Source organism: Canis lupus, chromosome 19 (assembly GCF_011100685.1).
Source record: "Canis lupus familiaris isolate Mischka breed German Shepherd chromosome 19, alternate assembly UU_Cfam_GSD_1.0, whole genome shotgun sequence".
NCBI classification, from domain to species: domain Eukaryota; kingdom Metazoa; phylum Chordata; class Mammalia; order Carnivora; family Canidae; genus Canis; species Canis lupus.
Genome location: NC_049240.1, coordinates 4,040,413 through 4,063,024, shown reverse-complemented (window position 1 = coordinate 4,063,024; position 22,612 = coordinate 4,040,413). Strand labels below are relative to the sequence as shown.

The 22,612-nt window shown below is 35.3% G+C and overlaps 1 protein-coding gene across 4 annotated transcripts in view; it reads left to right on the top strand.

Moving 5' to 3' along the window:
• NAA15 (N-alpha-acetyltransferase 15, NatA auxiliary subunit) overlaps positions 1–22,612 on the top strand; it is an 83,867-nt gene that overhangs the window by 57,217 nt on the left and 4,038 nt on the right. For 2 of the 4 annotated variants that reach the window (XM_038564597.1, XM_038564599.1), the window contains exons 15-19: positions 6,003–6,196; positions 10,659–10,767; positions 13,632–13,730; positions 19,628–19,774; positions 21,087–21,184. In XM_038564597.1, the coding sequence (XP_038420525.1) occupies positions 6,003–6,196; positions 10,659–10,767; positions 13,632–13,730; positions 19,628–19,774; positions 21,087–21,184 (647 nt within the window). Of the gene's footprint in view, positions 1–6,002; positions 6,197–10,658; positions 10,768–13,631; positions 13,731–19,627; positions 19,775–21,086; positions 21,185–22,612 lie in introns of those variants that run through there. The other 2 variants (XM_038564598.1, XR_005373881.1) reach the window with 2 other exon arrangements.

The following is a 22,612-nucleotide window of genomic DNA, read 5'->3' as shown; positions in this document are numbered from 1 at the left end:
CTAAACTGTGAAATACAATGTAGTGGGTTGTGGGTATGGTATCTGGTTCTAACATCAGAACTTACTGTAAAGACATTAATACTGGGCAGCCCCTGTGGCACAGCAGTTTAGCGCCGCCTGGCGTGATCCTGGAGACCCTGGATCGAGTCCCATGTCAGGCTCTCTGCATGGAGCCTGCTTCTCCCTCTGCCTGTGTCTCTGCCTCTCTCTCTCTCTCTCTCTGCATCTCTATGAATAAATAAAATCTTTTAAAAAAAAAAGACATTAATACTGTGGTTATTGACATCAGTATACAGGTTTATGTTCTTATGATCTCTTTGTCTCTCTTTATAACTGTCTTTAGAATTTTCTTCTGAGGCAGCCCGGGTGACCCAGCAGTTTAGCGCTGCTTTCAGCCCAGGGCCTGATCCTGGAGACCCAGGATCGAGTCCCACATCAGGCTCCCTGCATGGAGCCTGCTTCTCCCTCTGCCTGTGTCTCTGACCCACTCTCTGTCTCTCTCTCTCCCCCTCTGTGTCTCTCATGAATAAATAAATAAAATCTTAAAAAAAAAAGAATTTTCTTCTGTATGAACTTGCTTTTATATTTGAACTATAGAATTAGCTTGTCTGTCAGAAACTTTCTTTTGGAATTTTTAATTTGAAATGATTTAAGATCCAGATTACCATTTGGGGTGGGGATATCTTAAATAATCTTGAATCTTTGCATGCTAGAATGCACTGTATCTTCTATTTATGTTTTAGTGTAATTGTCATATAACTTTGGTGAGTTTACAACCAAAACTCTACATGTCTTTTTTTTTCCCATTTCGGTATTCTAAATGTATATTAATAGTTTTTGTCAAGTTGGTATCTGTTGAACTCTGATTCTAGGTTTAGTAGTTTTTTCAGTTGATTTTAAAAATTTTTTCTATGTAAGCTGTTAACATTAATCTGTAAACATTAGTAGTTTTTGTATACCTCTCTTTTCCATGCCTTACTGCATTGATATGGGTTGCTAAAATTGCTAATTAATGGGAACAGTAGCATGATTGCTGCCTTTTTTATCTTTAAACATAATGTTTCTAATGGTCCACCATAAAGCTTACTATTTGTAGTAAATATCTGGTAGTTATCCTTTGGTTGAGAAGTTATTTTTTGCTCCTGTTTTTATCTTTTCAGTAAACTTTAAAAGTCTTTATGTGACCAGATTTTTTAAATTTTGCCTTCTTATGTGAATGTTGATTTCGCTGTATAGTCTAGGTTTAGATGTTACTGTCTATGTATACACATATATGAATGCACACACATACATATACATAGTTTTTTTTTTAAAGACTTTATTTATTCATAGAGACACACGGGGGTGGGCAGAGACACAGGCAGAGGGAGAAGCAGGCACCATGCAGAGAGCCTGACATGGGACTAGATCCAGGGTCTTCCAGGATCATGGCTGCAGGTGGCACTAAACCGCTGCGCCACCGGGGCTGCCCAGTTTTTTGTTTTTTGTTTTTTGTTTTTTTAAGATAGTGCAACATTCTAGCATAGTAGAATTCTCTGAAGCAAAAATTTGGAGTCTCTATTATATTCACACAGATAATAGGTAATTCTGGTAAAGTTGAGACAGTGCTTATCCAGGTGTAACTCGTGTTACATTAAGTGAAACAAAATTCAAACTCTTAATTTCTGTGTTAATATCTAATGTGGTTATTCCTTTCTCTATTTTTGTATGGCAACTCTATTGTTATGAACTAGGTGAGTCCTTTCAAGGCAGTAGCAGATAATATAAAATAGAGTTACAAAATAGCAAGTGGACCAGATCTGTACTGCAGTTTGATTTGATGAATAAAGTTTTACTGGGACATAACTGAGCCCATTTGTTTATGTATTGTTATGGCTAATTTTATGCTGTAGTAGCTGAGTTTAGTTAGCACCAGAGACCCATGGCTTACAAAACTGAAAATATTTAGTATTTGGCCCATTATAGAAAAAGATTGTTGACTCATGGTATAACATAGTGGAAAGAAAGAGCCTAGACTATGGAATCAGAGTTAGGTGGATTTAAATCCTTGTCCTCCCTTTTATTATTACTCTTGAGTTAATATTTTTCCTCTGAAAACCTCAGTTTTCTCATATGTTAAATAACACTATACTGTAACCCATGAGATTATTGAAGATATTAAATAAAATGTGTGCATGGTATCTAGTGTGTAGTAAGGATATAAGTGGTAACAGTTATTTTACAAGTCCTTAAAAGGCTATAATTTTTGTGGTTATTCATTTATAAATGTCTTGTATTTCCAGAATGTAATTTTTGGTCCTTGTTTGAAATTTTCTATTTTAGTAGCAAGGGCTTTTTTACTAGGAAGAGAGAGAAGCAGGTGTGTATTTGTTTTTGATGGTTGTTATCTATTATCAATAGACACATAATAAATTTCCCTAAATTTAGCAGTTTAACTATTTCTATAGTTTAGGAATTTAGAAGCATCTAGGTTGTTCCAGCTCAGGGTCTTTAATAAAGTTGTAAAGGTGTTGGCTGGCGTGCCTGGGTAGCTCAGTTGGTTAAGCTTCTGCCTTTGGCTCGGGTCATGATACCAGGCTCCTGAGATGGAGCCCCACATTGGGCTCCCTGCTCAGCGGAGAGCCTACTTCTCTCTCTCCCCTTTGTGTGTGTGTGTGTGTGTGTGCGCGTGCGCACGTGAGTGCACGCGCTCATTCTCTCACTTTCAAACTCTCAAAAAAAGAAAAAAGATGTTGGGTGAGGCTGTAATCATCTGAAAGCTTAACTAGGGCTAGAAGATCCATTTCCCAGATGGCTCACTCACATGGCTTTTGTAAAGGTGGCTTTAATTCATTAGTTTCTCTATAGTGTTTCTTCAGTTCCTCAAGACTATAGTAGCTAGCCATGAAAGCAAGGAAGAAGCCACACGCTTCCAAAGTTCTGTTCTCTTGACATAACACTCCATCACTACCTTCATGTTCTGTCTTTGTAGAAGTGAGTCACCAAGTATAACCTATATTTGAGAGAAGAATCAAACAATTTGTAGACATATTTTTAACTGCCAAGTTCTGTATTCTGGACACAAAATTATTTACATTATTCTTACATGCAAAATACACTTGCCCCTTCCAAGGCCTTCAAAAGTCTCATTCCATTACAGCATTAGCTCAGAGTCCAGAATGTTATATTTAAATGAGGTTCTAGTGCTGATGAGGTCTTGAGTATGGTTCTTTAGTATAGCTAGTATAGCTCTTCAAGTATAGTTCTGTGCGTAAGTACATGTCCAATATAAATTGATTGCAGAGGAATAGAGTACCATTGTCAATATTCTTGTTCAAAAGGGGAGTGGTGAGGGGGAAATGGGAGGTACACAGGATTCATGTCAGTTCTCAAGTCTAGTTAGGTTTAGGATAGCAGTTGTTTGTTGATTAGGACTCACAATGTAGGATTAATTCTCTAATGGTTCCTGGGTCTTATCCCTGGGTCCTTGGTTCTACCTTTTGCATCATATTTCCTTGTTCTTAAAAGTTAGCATTTGTGTGGCACCTGGCCAGCTCAATTGGAAGAGCTTGCAACTCTTGTTATAGGGGTTGTGGGTTCAAGCCCCATGTTGGGTGTAGAGATTACTTAAGTTATTTTTTAAAAAGTTAGCATTTTTTGCATCTGAGTAGTTTTTCAGTCTGCTTCCAAAATTTAGGGGTGTCTTTAAAATATTTTTATAAATTTATTTTTTATTGGTGTTCAATTTGCCAACATATAGGATAACACCCAGTGCTCATCAAGTGCCCCCCTCAGTGGCTGTCACCCAGTCACCCCCTCCCCCCCCCCGCCCAGCCCCCCCCTTCTACCACCCCTAGTTCGTTTCCCAGAGTTTGGAGTCTCTCATGTTCTGTCTCCCTCCCTGATATTTCCCACTCATTTTTACTCCTTTCTAGGGGTGTCTTTTATATTATCTCTGTTCCTTTTAATCTAAATGGACAGTCCGTTTGGACTAAACTATTGCTGTTTCTGCCCATAGAGTTCTCTTAAAACCTTTATGGATCTTTTGTAAATCTTATTGGAAGCTACATGCGCAAATATCTTTGTTACGTAGAGCTTTTGCTGAAAGGACAACGTGCTTGAGTTTCTTAGAAGCTCTGTTTGAAAGAATCTGTGAATCACACTCTTAAAATTTTTAAGAGAAGAGAACCTTTGGGTGACTAATAACTGAGGCACCATCTTTTCTGAGTTCTGAGTCTTAAAAAATTTAAAGCCAAACTCTGTTTTCTTGTTGACATATTTTTTTGGCAGTTCTCTGAATTTGATCTTTGCTCAGCAGCCCTTCTGAAGAGGCTGAGAATTTTGAGAACTGAGAATTTTGAGAATGGAATTCTTGTTCCATTTGTTTCTTTCTCTTGCGTTTTTATTGTAAGCTGCAAGAGGAATCAGGTGCTACCTTAACTACCCCCTTTTTTTCGGCCTGAATCCCTCAAAGCTAGATCACCCAGTTCATTTGATACATTTTATAATATTATTAAATGCATATTATTAAACTTTCTGTCTCTATATGACTATCACATGTTTCATTTGCAGCCTCTTCAAAATCTAGATTCTATTAAATAGTCTGAGATCCTTTGAGCTTTCATTAATCCTTTTTTCCAAATCTTTCTACCATTTGCCATGCTCTAGAACCAAAGTCAGTCCTACATTTTAGATTTTTATTGCAGCAGCACTCCACTTCCAGGTACCAAAATCTGCCTTGGTTATCTATTGCTGTATAACAGATTGCTTACACATAGCTTTAAATAACAAAAATGTATTACCTCAGAGTTACTATGGGCCAAGAACTCAGAAGCCACTTAGCTTTGCTATATGATTTTGAAAGATGTAGAGTCTCTCAGGAGATTGAAGTCAAGACGGCAGCCAGAGCGTCTGAATTGTTGGAGTTGGAGAATCTGCTTCCAAGATGGCTTACTCTCATGGCCGGGGGCCTTTTTTTTGGCCACATGGGTCTTTCCATAAGGTTATTTGTGTATCTTCACAGCATGAGGCTGGTTTCTTCTAAGTGGTGGTCCAGGAGAAAGCAAGGAGGAATCTACCATACTTTTATGTTCTGATCTTGGATGTCATGTGCTTTGATTTCTAGTATATTCCATTCGTTGGAAGTGGGTTAAATATAGCCCACAATTAAGGGAAGGGGAAATAGGCTCTACCTTTTGAAGGAAAGAGTTTATGGGCATATTTGAAAATTAACACCGTGGTATATTTTAGAATGACCTTTTTCATTTCTTAGTATCAATAAGTATTATCTAAATAAATACCAGTTGCACATGTAACTTTCAGATTTATTGCTTGAAAACTAAACAATATAGGTTTTTCACTTTATTATTGCGTGCTAGTGATTTTCAGTCTTTGTTTTGAGACATTCCATGATTTATACCACAAGAGCTGTTAATTTTCAATGTCAGACCTTTAATTTACCATATAGTTATTTATTATTCTATAACAAATATTTGAATATTTTCTGTATACCAGTAGGCACTGAGAATACAAAGATTTAGGAGTAAAACTGAGTCTCTTCCACCAAGGAATTCACTGTCTGAAAGGAGAACATGTATAAACAAAAAGTATTGTGACAAGCAAAATATATGTTGTAGTGGCAGCACCAAGTAGAGAATGAATAATTGATGAGTTTAAAGAGGCATAACTAAGAAAGAACAGAGTCTACAGCCATAGAAATATGAAACAGCATGTTACATTTCTAGAATTTCAAGTATAATATTGCTGGAGGAACTTGTATACTTTTATGCTTTGCTATGGTTGCGGCACCAGGTCTCCATCTGTTTTCAAAAAATTTTTTTGAAGAGATCAGAGTGTTCTCTATCATATGTGGAACCATTAAATGTCTAGGTACACATAGGAACATGAACATGCGTAACATGTAATATTTTTTATGAGAGTTTTAATGGAAATATTAAGTTAGTGATTTATCATTACTAACCTGATTAATGTGGTTTTAATTAATTAACACATGTTGCCTACAGCAAACATGTCTGACAAAGAGCTAAAGAAGCTACGAAATAAACAAAGAAGAGCTCAAAAGAAAGCCCAGATAGAAGAAGAGAAAAAAAATGCAGAAAAAGAAAAGCAGCAGAGAAATCAGAAAAAGAAAAAGGATGATGATGATGAAGAAATCGGAGGTCCAAAAGAAGAACTTATCCCTGAGAAACTGGCCAAGGTACTTAATAATAGTGTTTAGCACAATTGAGTGAAATTTCATGACCAGCTGTTGTCATTTTATGCTTATTCAATTTGATTATAGATTTTAGAACGAAGAATCATTTTAATTTTTTGTCTATTTTCTTTCTTTTTTCCCGTATCATATTTCACATTTAAAACTTGGAATATTAAAAAACAAAAACAAAACCTTGGAATGTTGCTCCGGATCCAAAGTAGTGTAATATGGTATAGTGGAAAGTTTAGGCTTTTGAGTCATTCTGATCTGGGTCTGCATATTGGCACTTACACTTTACTTTGTGTCTTGGACACTTTGTCTAACCTCTCTGATGGTTGTCTCATGTATAAAATGGGACTAGGAAAAAAAATCTCCACTAGTCAGGGGTGTTAGGATTAAAGGAACTATATGTGCAAAGAATGTAGCTATCTGTTGTAAGTGGCAACATGCAACTTTTTATATCTAGGCCAAATAGAACTTATTAAAAAGTGAGTGTATATGTATATCTCTCACTCATTTGTCAGTTTATTTATTGGACTTTGCCATTTGAACCTAATTTCCTTAAAGTCCCTATATATTTTCCCCTAAATCAAAATCATATCTGCCATTTTTAACCATTAAGCTGAAACCAAAGTATTCATTGTCACATGAATATTTTGATTAGTAACATACCCTTATGCACTTTTCTTCTGGCTCTTGGTGTCAGCTTCTCCGTGTGAAAATAATTGCATAATATATCATGTTAAAGCAGTAAATAGAGTAAGCACATTGCCCTAGAGTTCAGTATTAGCCCGAGTAGTAACTAAAAAATCAAAATCAACCACCTTATAACTAGGAAAAATTATAATACCTAATAAGTAGAGTTGGAAAATAGTTTTAACATAGAGCAGGTGGATAGTAATAGCTCTTAGCAGTATTGCTATTTAAGAACCGTAGGGGGAAAAAAAAAGAACCATAGAGAAATCTAGCTTGGATTTCAAAGGATATATTGACATCTTTTCACAAACAATTGTATAACTTCTACAAACAAGGATACTACCTTTTTATTGTTGGGAGTTTATTGAAGGAATATACAGAATAGTGAGGAAGCACAGAAAATTGACCTCATGGAGAATTGCAGAGTTATTCAGGTATAATATAAACTTTAAGGGCCTTCCATCTTTAAGCTTCAGCTTTTTTTATTACTACCACTTTTACCACTGTCACTGACTGCCACCATCATTCTGTCTGCATGCTTTCTTTATAGCCCATGACTTTTCTTAATGACTTTTTTTCTTTGTAATCTTACATATCTTCCATTATACTTCTTAAAGAGAGGATCTATTTGGATTGTTTAGTCACCCTCTAATAGAGGTACTTACCCACAGAGCAGAATTCTTATACCAGGCCTCCTTATAGACTGTTGGATTTTCCTTGTGTCCAGCTTATCATGGCTGCTTTTGGGCCAGATGTCAAGTTATAGTCTAGATATTTATAGCTAGAGGTTTGTAGAGTCTCAGAAGAAAATAATGCCTACAGAAATGCTCTTTATTTGGAAAGAGCCCAGTGGAAGGGATGGACTTTCATAGGCTGCTGTTAAATATATATTATTCTTAAATATATACTATTCTTACCTGTTATGCACATAGCACACTTCTCTTCCTAGGAAAACTGCCACCAGCATGCCCACTTCTAATATAGTGTCCACACTTGTATCTCCAGTATAGTGGCAGTGCTTGATTACACCAAGCCATCATAATAAGGTATGGCATTGTAGGGTATATTAAGAGCTGCCTGCCAAGTCTGGATTTACAGTTTCCAGATTGTGATGTTTTGTGATTCTGTATTTTATCATTCTTCATGTTATAAGTGGTATATTTAGTGTCACCAGTTCAGGATTTTATATATATAATATAAAAGCACTATTAAGTTAGCAGTAATTCCAGTTAAAAAAGGAAAATAGGAAGAGGTTTAGTTTAGCGAGTTTAATATTCAGTTAACTGATCATAAACCTGAAGTCTTTATTTCTCCAAACTTACCATGAAGCAGTAATTGGTATCTATGATTTCCCTCTTGTACCATCCATCCTATGCTTCTCCTTGCCTCCAGGTAGTATTCATCTCAGCTGGATTATTTCCTTCTGTGCACACATAGTTCCTCCTTATCAGTGCGTCCTTAGTATTCTGTCTGTATAGTGTTGAATAGTTGTAAAACTTTTTGTTGCTATGCTGGGAGTATAGGGAGATGTATTCCTATACAACATATGTAATGCAGATTAGACTGCACATTATTAGTTTATAAATTTAAAAGTTACATATGATCAAAACTGCTCTTTGCAGATCTCTTATATTGCTCATCCACACAGTACAGCCCCATTCTACATCTCTTTAAATTTAAGTAAATTCAAATCTTCATTACTGGTTGTAATTTTGTTCTGAGAGACAGAGATGAGTATGCATAATTCTGGCAATTTCATATAGTACTCCACTCAGTGAACACAGGACCCCAACTGAGTATAAGATGGAGGAAGTATGACTCCCAGTAGGTTAGACTATGTCAGTTCCTGTATGCCTCTCCCAGCAGGAACGTTTTGCTATAATGATTATCATTTTGGTACTTAATATAGTTTCCATGCAAATACTGGTAAATACTCATTTTTATACATCTGTCTTTACAACTTTAGGGATTTTTCAAGGGTAGTTTTTATGATACTCTTTTTTTCTTGATCTTAAGCATTGATTTTAGAACTCATCCCTGTTGATACACTTTTAACCCTCAACTTCATTATGTGTATATGTAGAAAGTATTTAGCTTGTGGTTATATATATGTTTAAATACTCAGATTTAGCCTAACGAAAATCTTACCTATGCGAGGCACACAGAAACATGTGGAGACAGCATATCCAGATTTCTTGTGGAGGCATATGTTCTCATTTATTAGAATTGAAAGCAGAATTTCTCATTTCTTTTTCCAAGTTTAAATACTTGATTTCAGTAAGTATAATGTTTGTATTGACTCTGCTTCCCTGTACTTCTTGTTTCCATTCTGTGACAGCAGCCATATCTCTCTGGTAGTAACTTACCCTGGTCATTACAATGATCTTCGGTTCAGTCAATGCTCTGAAGTTCATGTATCAAGATTGATACAGCTCCATTGCAATTTTAGTTTCCAGTTTCCAGTTTCCAGTTCTTTACCTTTCCCTGGTAGAAATTTCTCCCCTGTCCACTACAAATTCCAACTCAGTAGGACATAGAATCAAAATCTTGAGAAAAAAAAAAGAATCAAAATCTTAGGACACAGAAACAAAATATTTACAAATGTCTGAGAAAGGTATACTTAGGAGGGCCCCTCTCCCATCTGTCTTTTGGTATCTACAGCTATTAGAATGACAATGCCATATATTGATTTCTTGTTCAGAGCCTGTGTCCTTCAGAATAATGCCAACGGCCTTACATATTAGTGTAAGGTAAATATCCTAGACATCACTTTTTTGCTTAAGTTTTTTTTTTTTTTTTTAATGCTGTGAAAAAATTTCCTTGGACAGAATCTGTTGGTGAAGCCACAATTACTGTATTAGCAGAGGCATGTTGGACAGGTATGGCAAATCCAAATTCCATCAAGGATAAATTGTTACTGCTTCTGTGATGAGACAAGGCCAATACAGGCACAGATGTTCAATGCGTTTCTGATAAATGTGGTGGTCCCCATCTCTGTCTACAGAGAAGAATTTTGTCTAAATACTCCGTCTAGGAGTGTAACAGTAGCATAATTATGTACTAAACGTATACCTGCTCAGGATATATTACAAGTATGTAATTAATATGACATCTTATGTCATTAATAAAGGGTGGTAGAAACAGAGTTCGATAAACATAAATCTTATCAAACGCCATCTCACCATTAGTATGGCATTGGAATAAATAATGGATTCTATAGAATATAATTTTGAACAAAGCAAGATAGTGAATATTGTACTGCTTTTTTTCTTAATAGCTTGATTGTGCTTCACTTTGAATTTAAAAAGAATGTTAACTGATTCTGTAATATTCCCTACTTCTCCTTCTTAACCCCTCTTCATCGTATTTAACATCTTTCCTCTGTCCTCCCCCCATCACCCCCACCTCACCCCTTGGCTCTCTTACCTGTTCATCTCACTGTCTTTGTTTCCCTGGTTCTGTTTTATCTTTGTCTTTACTTGTTGGATAGTTTCTATCCAGAGATCATGTAGTCTCTTTGGGTAAAGACCAGTGAAGAGTTCTAGAGTTCAAAATTCTCTTCCTTTAGATTATGGGAGGTTAAAATATGATGTATTTCTGGGTAATGGGTAAGTGTTTTTCACCAAAAAAATTAAAACAAAACAAAAAAAAACTACAGCAACCAACCCAGAAAGTGAACTGTTTATAACAGAATAAGATCACATCCTTCACCCCCTACTCCCTCCCCTCCTCTTGCTTCCATTTGTATAATATCTTTTATTTTTGTTAGGTTGAAACTCCATTGGAAGAAGCTATTAAATTTTTAACACCGTTGAAGAACTTGGTGAAGAACAAGATAGAAACGCATCTTTTTGCCTTTGAGATTTACTTTAGGAAAGGTAGGCAATTAGGGTATAGTGGCCCTGATAAAATTGATCACTGTATTTCTTAGATATAGTCACCCTAATCCAGTAGTTTCACCACTAGGATTTTTTTCCCCAGTGCAGCTTCTCACAGAAATGTGTGCTATATGTACAAGATGTTGTGGAGAGGTAAAATGATACTATTATCTCTTCTAGGACTGTTAAAATCAATAGTAGATATACACACATAACTCGGATGAAGATCAAATATAGTAGTTACCACGTGCCTGTGTGAATGAAATTAGTTAGTGACATAGAGCTTAGATTAGTGCCTGATACAAAATGAGCATTGAATAAATGTTGGTTATTATTAACTGTTGTTAGAAAGTGTGGTGCTTGAGGTGTATCTTGAAAGATGGATCACATTTCTAAAAGAAAAGATACATAGAAAGGAAGAGGATTCATTAAGAAAACTAAAGTGTGCATGAATAATGTAGAGGTTGTCTGTATTGCCTCAGTCAGATCAAAGATAAATGGAGGGTCTTGGTTGTCTTACTTAGAATGCCTAGACTACATATAGATACTGAGCCTTTGTGGTATTAAATTGCTGTAATCTAAGTGGTTCATTGAAAAAAAAAAAAAAAAAACACAACAGTGTACCATTAAGGTGATGCGTGCCTAAGGGAAGAGAAATTGGTTAGTAAGATCTGATAGAAGGGTGTTGCTCCAAGCAGAGTAACTGTTTTGAAGGCGATTGAATGAAGTGGTACCTCTATAGAATATCCATTAAAAAATCATGTTTATCCAGGGACGCCAGGGTGGCTCAGTGGTTGAGGGTCTGCCTGCAGGCTCAGGTCATGATCCTGGGGTCCTGGGGTCGAGTCCCACATCAGGCTCCCTGCATGGAACCTGCTTCTCTCTCTGCCTGTGTCTCTGCCTCTCTTTCTGTGTCTCTTAGGAATAAATAAATAAAACTTTAAAGAATCATGTTTATCCAAAGTAATTAATAATAATGTTGGGGGAAAGTTGGTATATAGCATTGCTTGAAAAAAGGACATGAAACCATAGTTTGATTTTAATTTTTATTAAGATACTTACATGGGTATATAAGATAGGAAAAGGTCCAAGGGGAAATAGATAAAAAAATAACAGATGGGCTCTTGATGGATTTGAGTGATTACAGTGTTTTCTGTGACATTTCTGTTTTCCAAAAATGATTGTGTTATGATTTGGAAAATAAGTTTAATAATAACCCAGTAATTTAGAAACCTACCTACTTTCCTTTTCTTTTCTTTCTCTCTCTTTCTTTCTTTCTTTTTTTACTTTTCTTTCTTTCTTTCATGGTTGAGGTTCCACTTTATTTTTTTTTTATTAAAGATTTTATTTATTTATTCATGAGAGACCGAGAGAGGCAGAGACAACAGGCAGAGGGAGAAGCACAGTCCTCGCAGGGAGCCCGATGTGGGCCTCGATCTGGGAACTCTGGGATCACCTTCTGAGCCCAAGGCAAACACTCAACTGCTGAGTCAGCCAGGTGTTCCAGAAACTTTTCTTTTCTTTTCTTTTCTTTTTAGAAACTTTTCTTTTAAAGAACAGTTAAGGGATGCCTGGGTGGCTCAGTGGTTGAGCGTCTGCCTTTGGCTCAGGCCGTGATTCCAGGGTCCTGGGATTGAATCCCACATTGGGCTCCCTGTGAGGAGCCTGCTTCTCCTTCTGTGTATGTCTCTGCCTCTCTCTCTGTGTGTCTCTCATGAATAAAAAAAATCTTTTAAAAAAAAGAAAAAAGAACAACAGTTAATACAGCTCCCCTTCCCTTTCTCTTTCTTTCTTTCCTTTTTTTTTCTTTTTTCTCTTTTCTTTTCTTTTTTTTCTTTTTCTTTTTCTTTCTCTCTCTTCTTTCTTTCATATGCAAGCAATGTGGGAGTAGGGGGACAGTGGGAAAGAGAGAATCTCAAGCAGGTTCCATGCCCAGCACAGAGCACGATGCAGGGCTTGATCTCACAACCCTGAGATGATGATCTAAGCTGAAATCAAGAGTCAGACAATTAACCGACTGAGTCACCCAGGCATCCCCATACAGTAGATATTCTTAAAATGGAATCCTGATATATAAAAAAGCTGTTCTGTTTAAAGTAGAGAAGGGCAATCTAAATTGCTTTCAATTGGCTTCTTGATTGTGTTCTATTTGGAATTCACTGTAGTAGTGTGAAGTGGGTAGTAACAAAGTATGGCAGTATTTTCAGCTTTCTGAGTTTTGGAAAAAGATTAAAGGAAAAAGAAATCAGAGGAGTCTGGAGCTTTGAATTTTGTTATTTGGAGAATGCTACCAAATTAGGGAAGTCTTAACAAAGAGGTGTTTATAGATGGGACTTGAAAGTACAGTGAGTACTCAGGTGAAATTTCCATTCAGTGGGTGGAAATATTACTGAGGCTTGGGAAACATGGGGGTACAGTTGTGGGGATGGTATAGAAAGATATTAGAAATCACTGAAAACAATCTTGGTGAACACTGACCTTTCAAGGAGGAAGAGGATCCATGAATTGATTAGGAAAAGACGGTCAAGTAGGAGGGAAGCTATTTTCACATGTCACAAAACCCAAGAAAGAAGCTAGTTTCAAGTATAAACAAGGAAGTTTTATAAGTAGTGTGGGAAATCCCTTTATTTTGGTTAAAGGAGGTTAAGAAATAAAATGGCTTCAAATTTTGTTTATATGGCATTAGTTCAAATACTGTTGAATGCTATATAAATTTTTTGTACTTCATAATTGCTTCACTCATGTTGCAGTTCAGATGTGATTGACTCTAAATTAGTTTCTCTATTTGTAAGGTCTTAGTTCTCCAAAGGAGGCAGCTTATTTTATCAAATGATCAAAATATATCTTACTTTTTCTTTTTATAGAAAAGTTTCTTTTGATGCTACAATCAGTAAAGAGGGCATTTGCTATTGATTCTAGTCATCCCTGGCTTCATGAGTGTATGATTCGACTCTTTAGTACTGGTATGTTTTGTTTTACATTACTTAAGTATTTGATTACAGAAGTTGATAGTGACTGTATAAGTGATCTATATAAGTTTGTCATAAACTCAATCGTTTTAAAACTGTTTTGTATTAAATTAGCTAAGGGGAAAAGCAAGGTTCGTTTCTTTGTGATGAAGTTCTTTATTTTAAGGCTAGAAATTTTGATATAGAATTGTTTAGTTCAAATACTTGAGAATCACCTTTCTTTCTGTTCCTAAAAAGTTACATGTAAGTTGAAATTTCAAATCATACTTATTATGTAAAGCTTTTTAGTAAATTGTTCCAAAATGGAAAAATCTTTGAAATTGACTAGCTAAAATTTTTGTTACTAAATATATGTTTAAAGATATAAAAGCTATGCCATTGTTCCTTTAAGGCAATTACTGTACTTTTCAAATATTTTCATAGTAAGATCCATTATCATTACTTTTAATGTGAAGTAGAACTACAGAATTTTAAGAGTCTAAAAGGTGGAATTTCATGCTAATTATTTTTCATTTTATAGTTGAGAAATCTGGGACCTTAAAAGATTAAATGACTTATTCAAGGTAACACAGATAATTAGTAATGAAGCAGGAATGAGAGCTCAGATCTGAATATTGTTCTTTATTTCTACTACAAGAACTTTAAATTTAGAGTAAAGTACTCCTGTAGTGAAGTGGTAGTAGTGTTTTGAGTTTTAAGTTGATTGGAGAGGGAAAATTGAATCCTTAATAGAACAATCTGCAAATACTGTTAAATTACCTATTGTATTGCTAAATACCCATCCACATATGAATCCATACATATCTAAATAATGAGATTAAAACAGGCATCCAAATCAGTCTTTTGAAAAATGCTAAATTATTCTGATTAAGAACATTGTTTTGACTTCTAAGAAAAAGTAAAATCTTATGTATATTTATGCTTGGTCAAAAAAAAATGATTCTTGTTAAAGACACTGAATCATAGAGATGTTTTTCAGTTTCTTAAATTCTGGAAGTAATAAATAGCATAACCACCCATAAAGCATAAAGAATTGCTTTATGTAGAGAAAATTTAAAAAATTTTCTTTCAGTCTCTTACTGTATTAAAATTTTTTTTTTTTAATCATAAGTCACAGGGGATCCCTGGGTGGCTCAGCGATTTAGCGCCTGCCTTTGGCCCAGGGTGCGATCCTGGAGTCCCGGGATCAAGTCCCACATCGGGCTCCTGGCATGGAGCCTGCTTCTCCCTCCTCCTGTGTCTTTGCCTCTCTCTCTCTCTCTCTCTCTCTCTGGCTATCATAAATAAATAAATAAATCTAAAAAAAAAAAAAAACATGAGTCAGAAAATGAAGGCCAGAGGTAATGGTTTTAAATCCATTCTTGGGGGGATCCCTGGGTGGCTCGGCGGTTTAGCGCCTACCTTTGGCCTGGGGCGTCATCCTGTAGTCCTGGGATCTAGTCCCATGTCGGGCTCCCTGCATGGAATCTGCTTCTCCCTCTGCCTGTGTCTCTGCCTCTGTGTGTGTGTGTGTGTATCTCATGAATAAATAAATAAAATCTTTAAAAAAATCCAGTCTTAGTTAGGATGGAGTGCATTTAATCTATTTTTAAAATTAATACACACACTTTATTTTGTATAATCAACTCTTTCCTAAAAGGCAGTAAAATAATAAATATAATTATGGATTTAGAGATTTCACTTTGAAATAGAAATTAAAAGTGGCTTATCTAAATATATTTGCTTACAGTAATTGTGGATTAATGAACATAGGACTGTTTTCTTGGAACAGTTGTTTCAGGAATTAAAATGCTCATGGACTTCAGAAGAACAAATGCTACGTGATCCTGATGTAAAAGTAGAATTATTTAGTGTCCCCATAAGCTATGCCATTGTTCCACGTGTTTAACTGACAGCATCCTCAGGAAGAGAGTTACAAAGTAATTCTTATTTTGACTAAATTTAGGCAGTTAAAGCAGTGATAATTTGGAGTGATAAAGATGCACTCTTTTTAAAAAGCCTTCAAGAAGTTGAGTAGACAGCTTATTACCTTTGTTAAGAACAGGTGTGTACTGTATAAAAATATTTGTGAAACTATAGAGACATAGACTAGGAGCATCTTTGATTATACCCCACAGGATTAATTTTATTTTTTATTTTACTTTATTTTAAGATTTTATTTATTTATTCATGAGAGACACAGAGAGAAGCAGAGACATAGGCAGAGAGAGAAGCAGGCTCCATGCAGGGAGCCCAATGTGGGACTCGATCCCAGGACTCCAGAATCATACCCTGAGCTGAAGGCAGGTGCCCAACTGCTGAGCCACCCAGGTGTCCCAGGATTCCTTTAATATATTAGTTAAGTATGGGGGAAAAAGATGTTTCAGTGCCTATTTTATTGTAGAAACTTCTCTAAGTAAATACTCATTTTAGCTGGTTACAAGTAACCTCCAAATGAGAATGTTGTTATGCTACCAGTGTAATTAGTATTACTATATATAGATCAGCTTCTCCTCTTTTTAATTATGAGGATGATTTGGTATGTACCCTTTTCAAGTTTTTCACTTTTTTTTTTTTTTTTTTTTAAGTTTTAGGACTTAGAGCAATTTAAACTACATTTCTCCTCAGTGCTAAGTAAAGGGTAGGAGCTTAGGTATTCAGTTGTTTTATTATTCCCTTACATGCTTTTAAAAATCACTGTTTGGTCACGTTGTTCTACAATAAATTTTATGTCTTTTCCTCTCTCATTTGTACAAACTCATTTATCTGCAGGTTCTTTTTCTTTTGTATTTATGCATTTCTCTCCTAAAAACTGCATTAATACTCTCATCTACCTATTTTGCCATTTTGAGTGGTAATCACTTAATACATTGTGCTGTAACCCAGTAGTGAGTAGTCTTTATCTCACACAAAATATGAGCATTTTCTACCCAAATTATGACTTTTATTTTTTTCCAAATTATGACTTTTAAATTTAAAAAAATATTTATTTATTTATTTATTTATTTATTTATTTATTTATTTATTTATAATGAGAGACACACACACACAGAGGCAGAGACAGGCAGAGGGAGAAGCAGGCTTCATGCAGAGAGCCCAACACGGGACTCGATCGGGGGATTCCAAGATCACGCCCTTGGCTGAAGACAGATGCTTAACCGCTGAGCCGCCCAGGCGTCCCTCTACCCAAATTATTTAAAAAATGCCAGCTAAAAAAATAAAAAATAAAAAATAAAATAAATAAATAAAAATAAAAAATGCCAGCTACTCTAGGAACTCAGGGTAACTCTTTTGATTAAAAATCAGCCCCCTTTTCAATGTTGCTTTTGACCGTTGATGATTACCAAATTAATTCAATCTCCTTAAAAGCTAATAGCATTAACCAAACATTTCATTCATTCATTCATTCATTCATTCATTCATTTATTTATTTATTTTTTAATGAGAGACAGAGTCAGAGACATAGGCAGAGGGAGAAGCAGGCTCCTTGATGGGGAGCCCAATGTGGGACTTGATCCTGGACCCAGGATCATGCCCTGAGCTGAAGGCAGATGCTCAACTAACTGCTGAGCCACCCAGGTGTCCCCCAAACATTATTTTTAATTTTAAGATATCAAAAGACTCAAATCAAAAAGCCTCATAAAAAAGATTTTTTTTCCCTTCCCTCAATCAAGTATTACTTTTCCTTGATTCACAAGACTTAATTATTGTATCAGAAGATAGCAAAGAAGATAATTAGTCTGGTATATTTTATTTTCTGAGACCTCAATAAGTTTTTGCTAGTTTTAATCACTTTCAAAGGATTTTTATTTTTTTTATTTTATTTTTTTTCAAAGGATTTTTAGATTGATTCCTCCTCTTACCCCCTACCCACTAGTCTTAAGCAATAAAAGCCTATCTAACAAATCTGTGACATTTGAGGTTGCTTCTTTCCTTAAAGATATAGGTAAAATTGCATTATGTAGAATTCCATACAGCATTCTAAGTTTACTGCCGTAGATTTTTTTTTTTTTTTTCTTCCTGGAAATTCCAGGTCCAATCTACATAATGTAGGGAAGTAGAGTCAGCCTCAAACATTTTGTGACTTAGTGAGGAGATGTTTTTGGAAATAGCTATTAATGGAAGTTGGGATATTTATATTTTCTCTTTATACATCCCAAGTATGTGTGTGTCTATGTTATATATGTATGTTTTTAATTCTGTGGGCTTTTTTTTTTAAAGCAGTTTTGATTTTTCTGGGAAGATTGTTTTAATCTAAGGAGGGTAATAGAAAACATGAAAAGCTTAGCTTCCACCTATAAGCAACTATAATGTGACTATGCAGTTATTTTCCCACCTGCATATAGTGTCTAAAAAGCACTTCATACAAACCAACAAGGCCCATGGAAATAACATTTTATGGAAAACCTGTGATTTTTTGACATAATATTCATTGTAATTGGCTGTAATCTATTTTACCAACTTTTCTGTAAGTTCTCTCTGTGCTCCTGCTTCCCCTGAAAAACAAATACTGATAAATTGCCAAAACCAAGTTGAAAGTACAGCCATAATGGAGGTTAAGCTAAATTCTTTAATAACTCATTGAATTGAAAAAAAAAAAAAACTCATTTAATTGAACCACCAAATTCTATAGACTGATAGAAGAAATGTTATTTAACCAACAAAGGGCGTATCAATCAATTATTCAGGTATTAATTATGTATAGAATGTTTCATACAGATGTTTACTACTCAAGAGTTCAGTGTTTTTTAAACTTAAGGTAGTGATCCATTAGTGAGATAATGAAGGCAGTTTAGTGAGTCATCACTACCATTTGAAAATCTAAAGCAGAAATAGAATAGAGTAGAAAATATTTGGATGTGTAGCACAAAATTAGGGTTAGTGTTCTGTGCAAGTTTTGCTTCACATAATAAATTATGTATATAGGATACATATTCATCAGTATGTTTGAAAGCGACCACCGTAGTTGCTAACCATAAGGAAAATATGTTTTCAATCTATGACAAAAATAAGAACTACAATTTATTGAATTATATATTTAGCTATTATATAATTAGCTCTTTCATATATAAGTTTTCCTTACTGTTAACCTTTTAGGTTAGGGATCTTCTCAATTTTACAGATGAGGAAGTAAGTTCAGAGAGGTTCTGACTTGTCCAAGCCTAGATCCATACCCAGGTCTCTCTGGCTCAAAGCTTCAGACTCTGTCTCTATACCAAAGTAATAATGAAAAGAAGCATACTAATATTCAGTCACTGAGGTTGCGGGGGTCAGCCTTTCCGTCTCAAAATCCCATTGCCTGGGAATGTGATACTAGTGTGTATTCATTAAAGGAAAATACTACAGTGGTCCTTTGGAGTTTATTATATAGTGATAACTCAGTTTGCATAGCCCCTGCGAATATAGGTCAATGAAGTCAATATTGTTTTCTTTTAAAATTGATAAATTTTGTAATACCTTACTTGGGTACAGAAGCCAGAGAAGGTAAGGAAAATTCTTTTGTCTTCAGCACTGCATATGCTGTGACATTTTTTATCAGGTAGGTGTCATCTAAGCCCCTGTTTTACAGACTTGATTTAAAGTTGAAGGGGGCAGTTCCCAGGACCTTAGGAAGCTACAGAACTATATGTTTCATTATGTATCTTGCTTTCTGGTTTTTTTTTTTTTTCTGGAAAGGAATCATTTATCAGTGAAATGCCTTTGAATGCCATTAGAAAATGATTGTTCTGCTGACACACATTCTTTACCTTTATATACTAAGCTCTTTAAGTGTTGAATTATAAGTAGGTTCATCTAGTATTTACATATAATTGCTTTGTTTCACTGGACTCCTTAAGTAGATTATTTTTTAACTTCTGCAAACAATATCAGAGTATCTAACTGCTAATTAAGTTTCTTTTTAATTTGTTCAGCAGTGTGTGAAAGTAAAGATTTACCTGATACAGTTAGAACAGTATTAAAACAAGAAATGAATCGTCTTTTTGGAGCAACGAATCCAAAGAATTTTAATGAAACTTTTCTGAAAAGGAATTCTGATTCATTGCCACACAGATTATCAGGTAATCACTTTTTCTTTTTATCTTAGCCTTCTAAAACAATTTCAGTTTTTACCTTAATGGATCAGTGAGAGATTACACATTTTTCACATGGAAGAGGCATTGTGATTATCTCATGTTTCAGTCTTAGGAAAACAGGCAGCTTAAATATACTTCCTATAAATGTTTCAATTTTTTAGACAAAATTATTACTCAAAATTAAGGTCAGTAGTTTCTCCTGGTTCAGTACAGGCTTTACAACAAAGCAGGTATACTGCATTTAGCTATATAATGAAGGAGGGAGGAGGTTTCTTTTTTTTTTCTTTTCTTTATCCCTTCAACATGCTCTTAAAATTCACTTAGATATGACCATCATCTTCTATTTCTCATACTTACATAAGATTTCTCATGCTTTGGACTATATAATGCAAAACACCTGAAACTGTTTCATAGGCAGGCATCTGTGGTAGCAGTCCAAAGTCAACTTGATGGGACCATTTGGGTAGTGTTTTTTTTTAGTAGGATGCTTTTAGAATACCTGGCTAAGAAGCCCAGCAGCTTTTGTATGCCTTGGTAGAATTCTGATTTCAGCTTTTTGGTCATACCACCAGGGTTCGGTATCTACAACCATACCCCCCCCATCCCTACACATAGCCCCAAATTATGTTCATTTTATTTCAGAGATTTTATTTATTTATTCATGAGAGACACAGAGAGAGAGGCAGAGACATAGGCAGAGGGAGAAGCATGTGGGACTTGATCGTACCCTGAGCTAAATGCAGACAATTGCTCAACCACTGAGCCACCCAGGTGTACCGCTATGGTTAACTTTAGAAAGAAGACAACTATCCAAGGTCCCAGAACACAAAGACAACTATTACTAGAATATTTGTATTTCTTCATAGTTTTTTTTTTTTTTTTTTTTTTTTTTTTTACCTTAATTCTAGTTAGGCTATTTTTGGTCTGTCATCTCAGGATTTTCTTTTTTTTAAGATTTTATTTATTTGAGAGAGAGAGAGGGCACAAGCAGGGGGAACAACAGAAGAAGAGGAAGAAGCAGGCTCCCTACTGAGCAAGAAGCCCAACATGGAGGGCTCAATCCAGGACCCCAGGATCATGACCTGGGTCGAAGACAGACACTTAACCAACTGAGCCACCCAGACACACCAAGGATTTTTTTTTTTTTTTTAAACAATGCTTCAAATGGCTATTCCCATTTTTCTAATTAAGTACCACACTCTATGTGCACATGTATGTTCCATCTTATGTTTGAATGGATAGAAGAACAGATGCTGGTTTTACTTTGAAATAAATTGTCTTTTTTATTTTCATTTAGCTGCCAAAATGGTATATTATTTAGATCCTTCTAGTCAGAAGCGAGCTATAGAGTTGGCAACAACACTTGATGAATCCCTCACTAACAGAAACCTCCAGGTAAAGAGTTTTTGATAATCACCCTCTTTTTTTTTTTTTTTTCATAATCTCTATTAAGGAGTACCTGACTACTTTGTTTCTCTTCACAAAGAGAATAATTTTCACTAAATAATTGTTTTTTTGTTATTTATGCATACTATTTCCAAACTGTTATGAGTCCACATCAGAACCTAACCTTACCTTACCTTAAGTTTATTTAGGACTGTGTGTACACACACATACATAGCAGGCTATTTGCCATTCAAGAACTAGTTCCACATCTGTTACTTAAAATATTTTTTTTCTAGAAATATATTTTAGTAAAATAATATATATATTCCATAGTTAATTTTAAATTTCACTTCATTCATATCTGTGCATTTTTAAAAGATAATTATTTTAGCGAGAGTGAGAGGGCATGTGTGCGTGCATGCACAAGTGGCAGAGGGAGAGTCCCAAGCAGACTCCTCACGGCTTGCTGCTCCATCTCCCCACCCTGAGATCGTGAACAGAGCTGAAATCAGGACTGAGCCACCAAGGTGCCCCCATATCAGTGCATTTCTGAGCAAGCAGTGGTTTCAGTGAGGAATTTTTTTTTTTTTGAGGATTTATTTATGTACTGTGAGTGTGTGCATGTGCATATGCAGGATGGGTGGAGAGGGGCAGAGGGAGAAGAGAATCTTAAGCAGACTTGTGCTGAGTTGCTCATAGAGCATTTTATCACCATTCTGAGATCACTTCCTCAGCTGAAACCAGGAGTTAATTGCTTAACTATGTACCACCCAGGTTCCCCCTCTGAAGATTCTGACATATTGAACATGTATGTACTAGGAATCAAATTAGAGCACTCATTTTGTAACTTGTAACATGAGATTAAATAGAGTAAAAGAAAAATAGGTGTCTTGCAATATAGGTATTCTAGTTTAGACTAAAAACAAAGGGCATAGCGCTATTTCCTGTAATAATTGGCCATATAAAAAAAGCATCTGATATATTCCTTTAGTAGCAAATGAAGGAAATATCTTCAAGAAACATTGGACTTGTTGATTGTCAATTAATACATCATTTAGATTAAAACATTTCTAGACTGGCAAAATTTGTTGAGTACTATATACTGCAACTGTATAATATTTTCCAAGTGAGAAGATGAAGGAAGAAAACATGAGAAATGCAAGTCAAAATGAATCACTGTAAAATATAAAAAGATCCACAAAGGGGTTTGGTTGAAACAGTTAATCAATTTGCACTAACAGATTTTTTTCTTGCATATAAGGAGACCTCCTTTTCCACTTAGTAGACAAAAACCTTCAATTTGAATACAAGGATGAAAAGCAATGTTTGATATTGCCAACTGTCTCTAAGCTCTAAAAAAGAAAACTATAAAAGATTTAAGTAACTGACACTACCTTGGAGATTTTGACATTTATACCCAGGGCCAGCCTGGGCTGA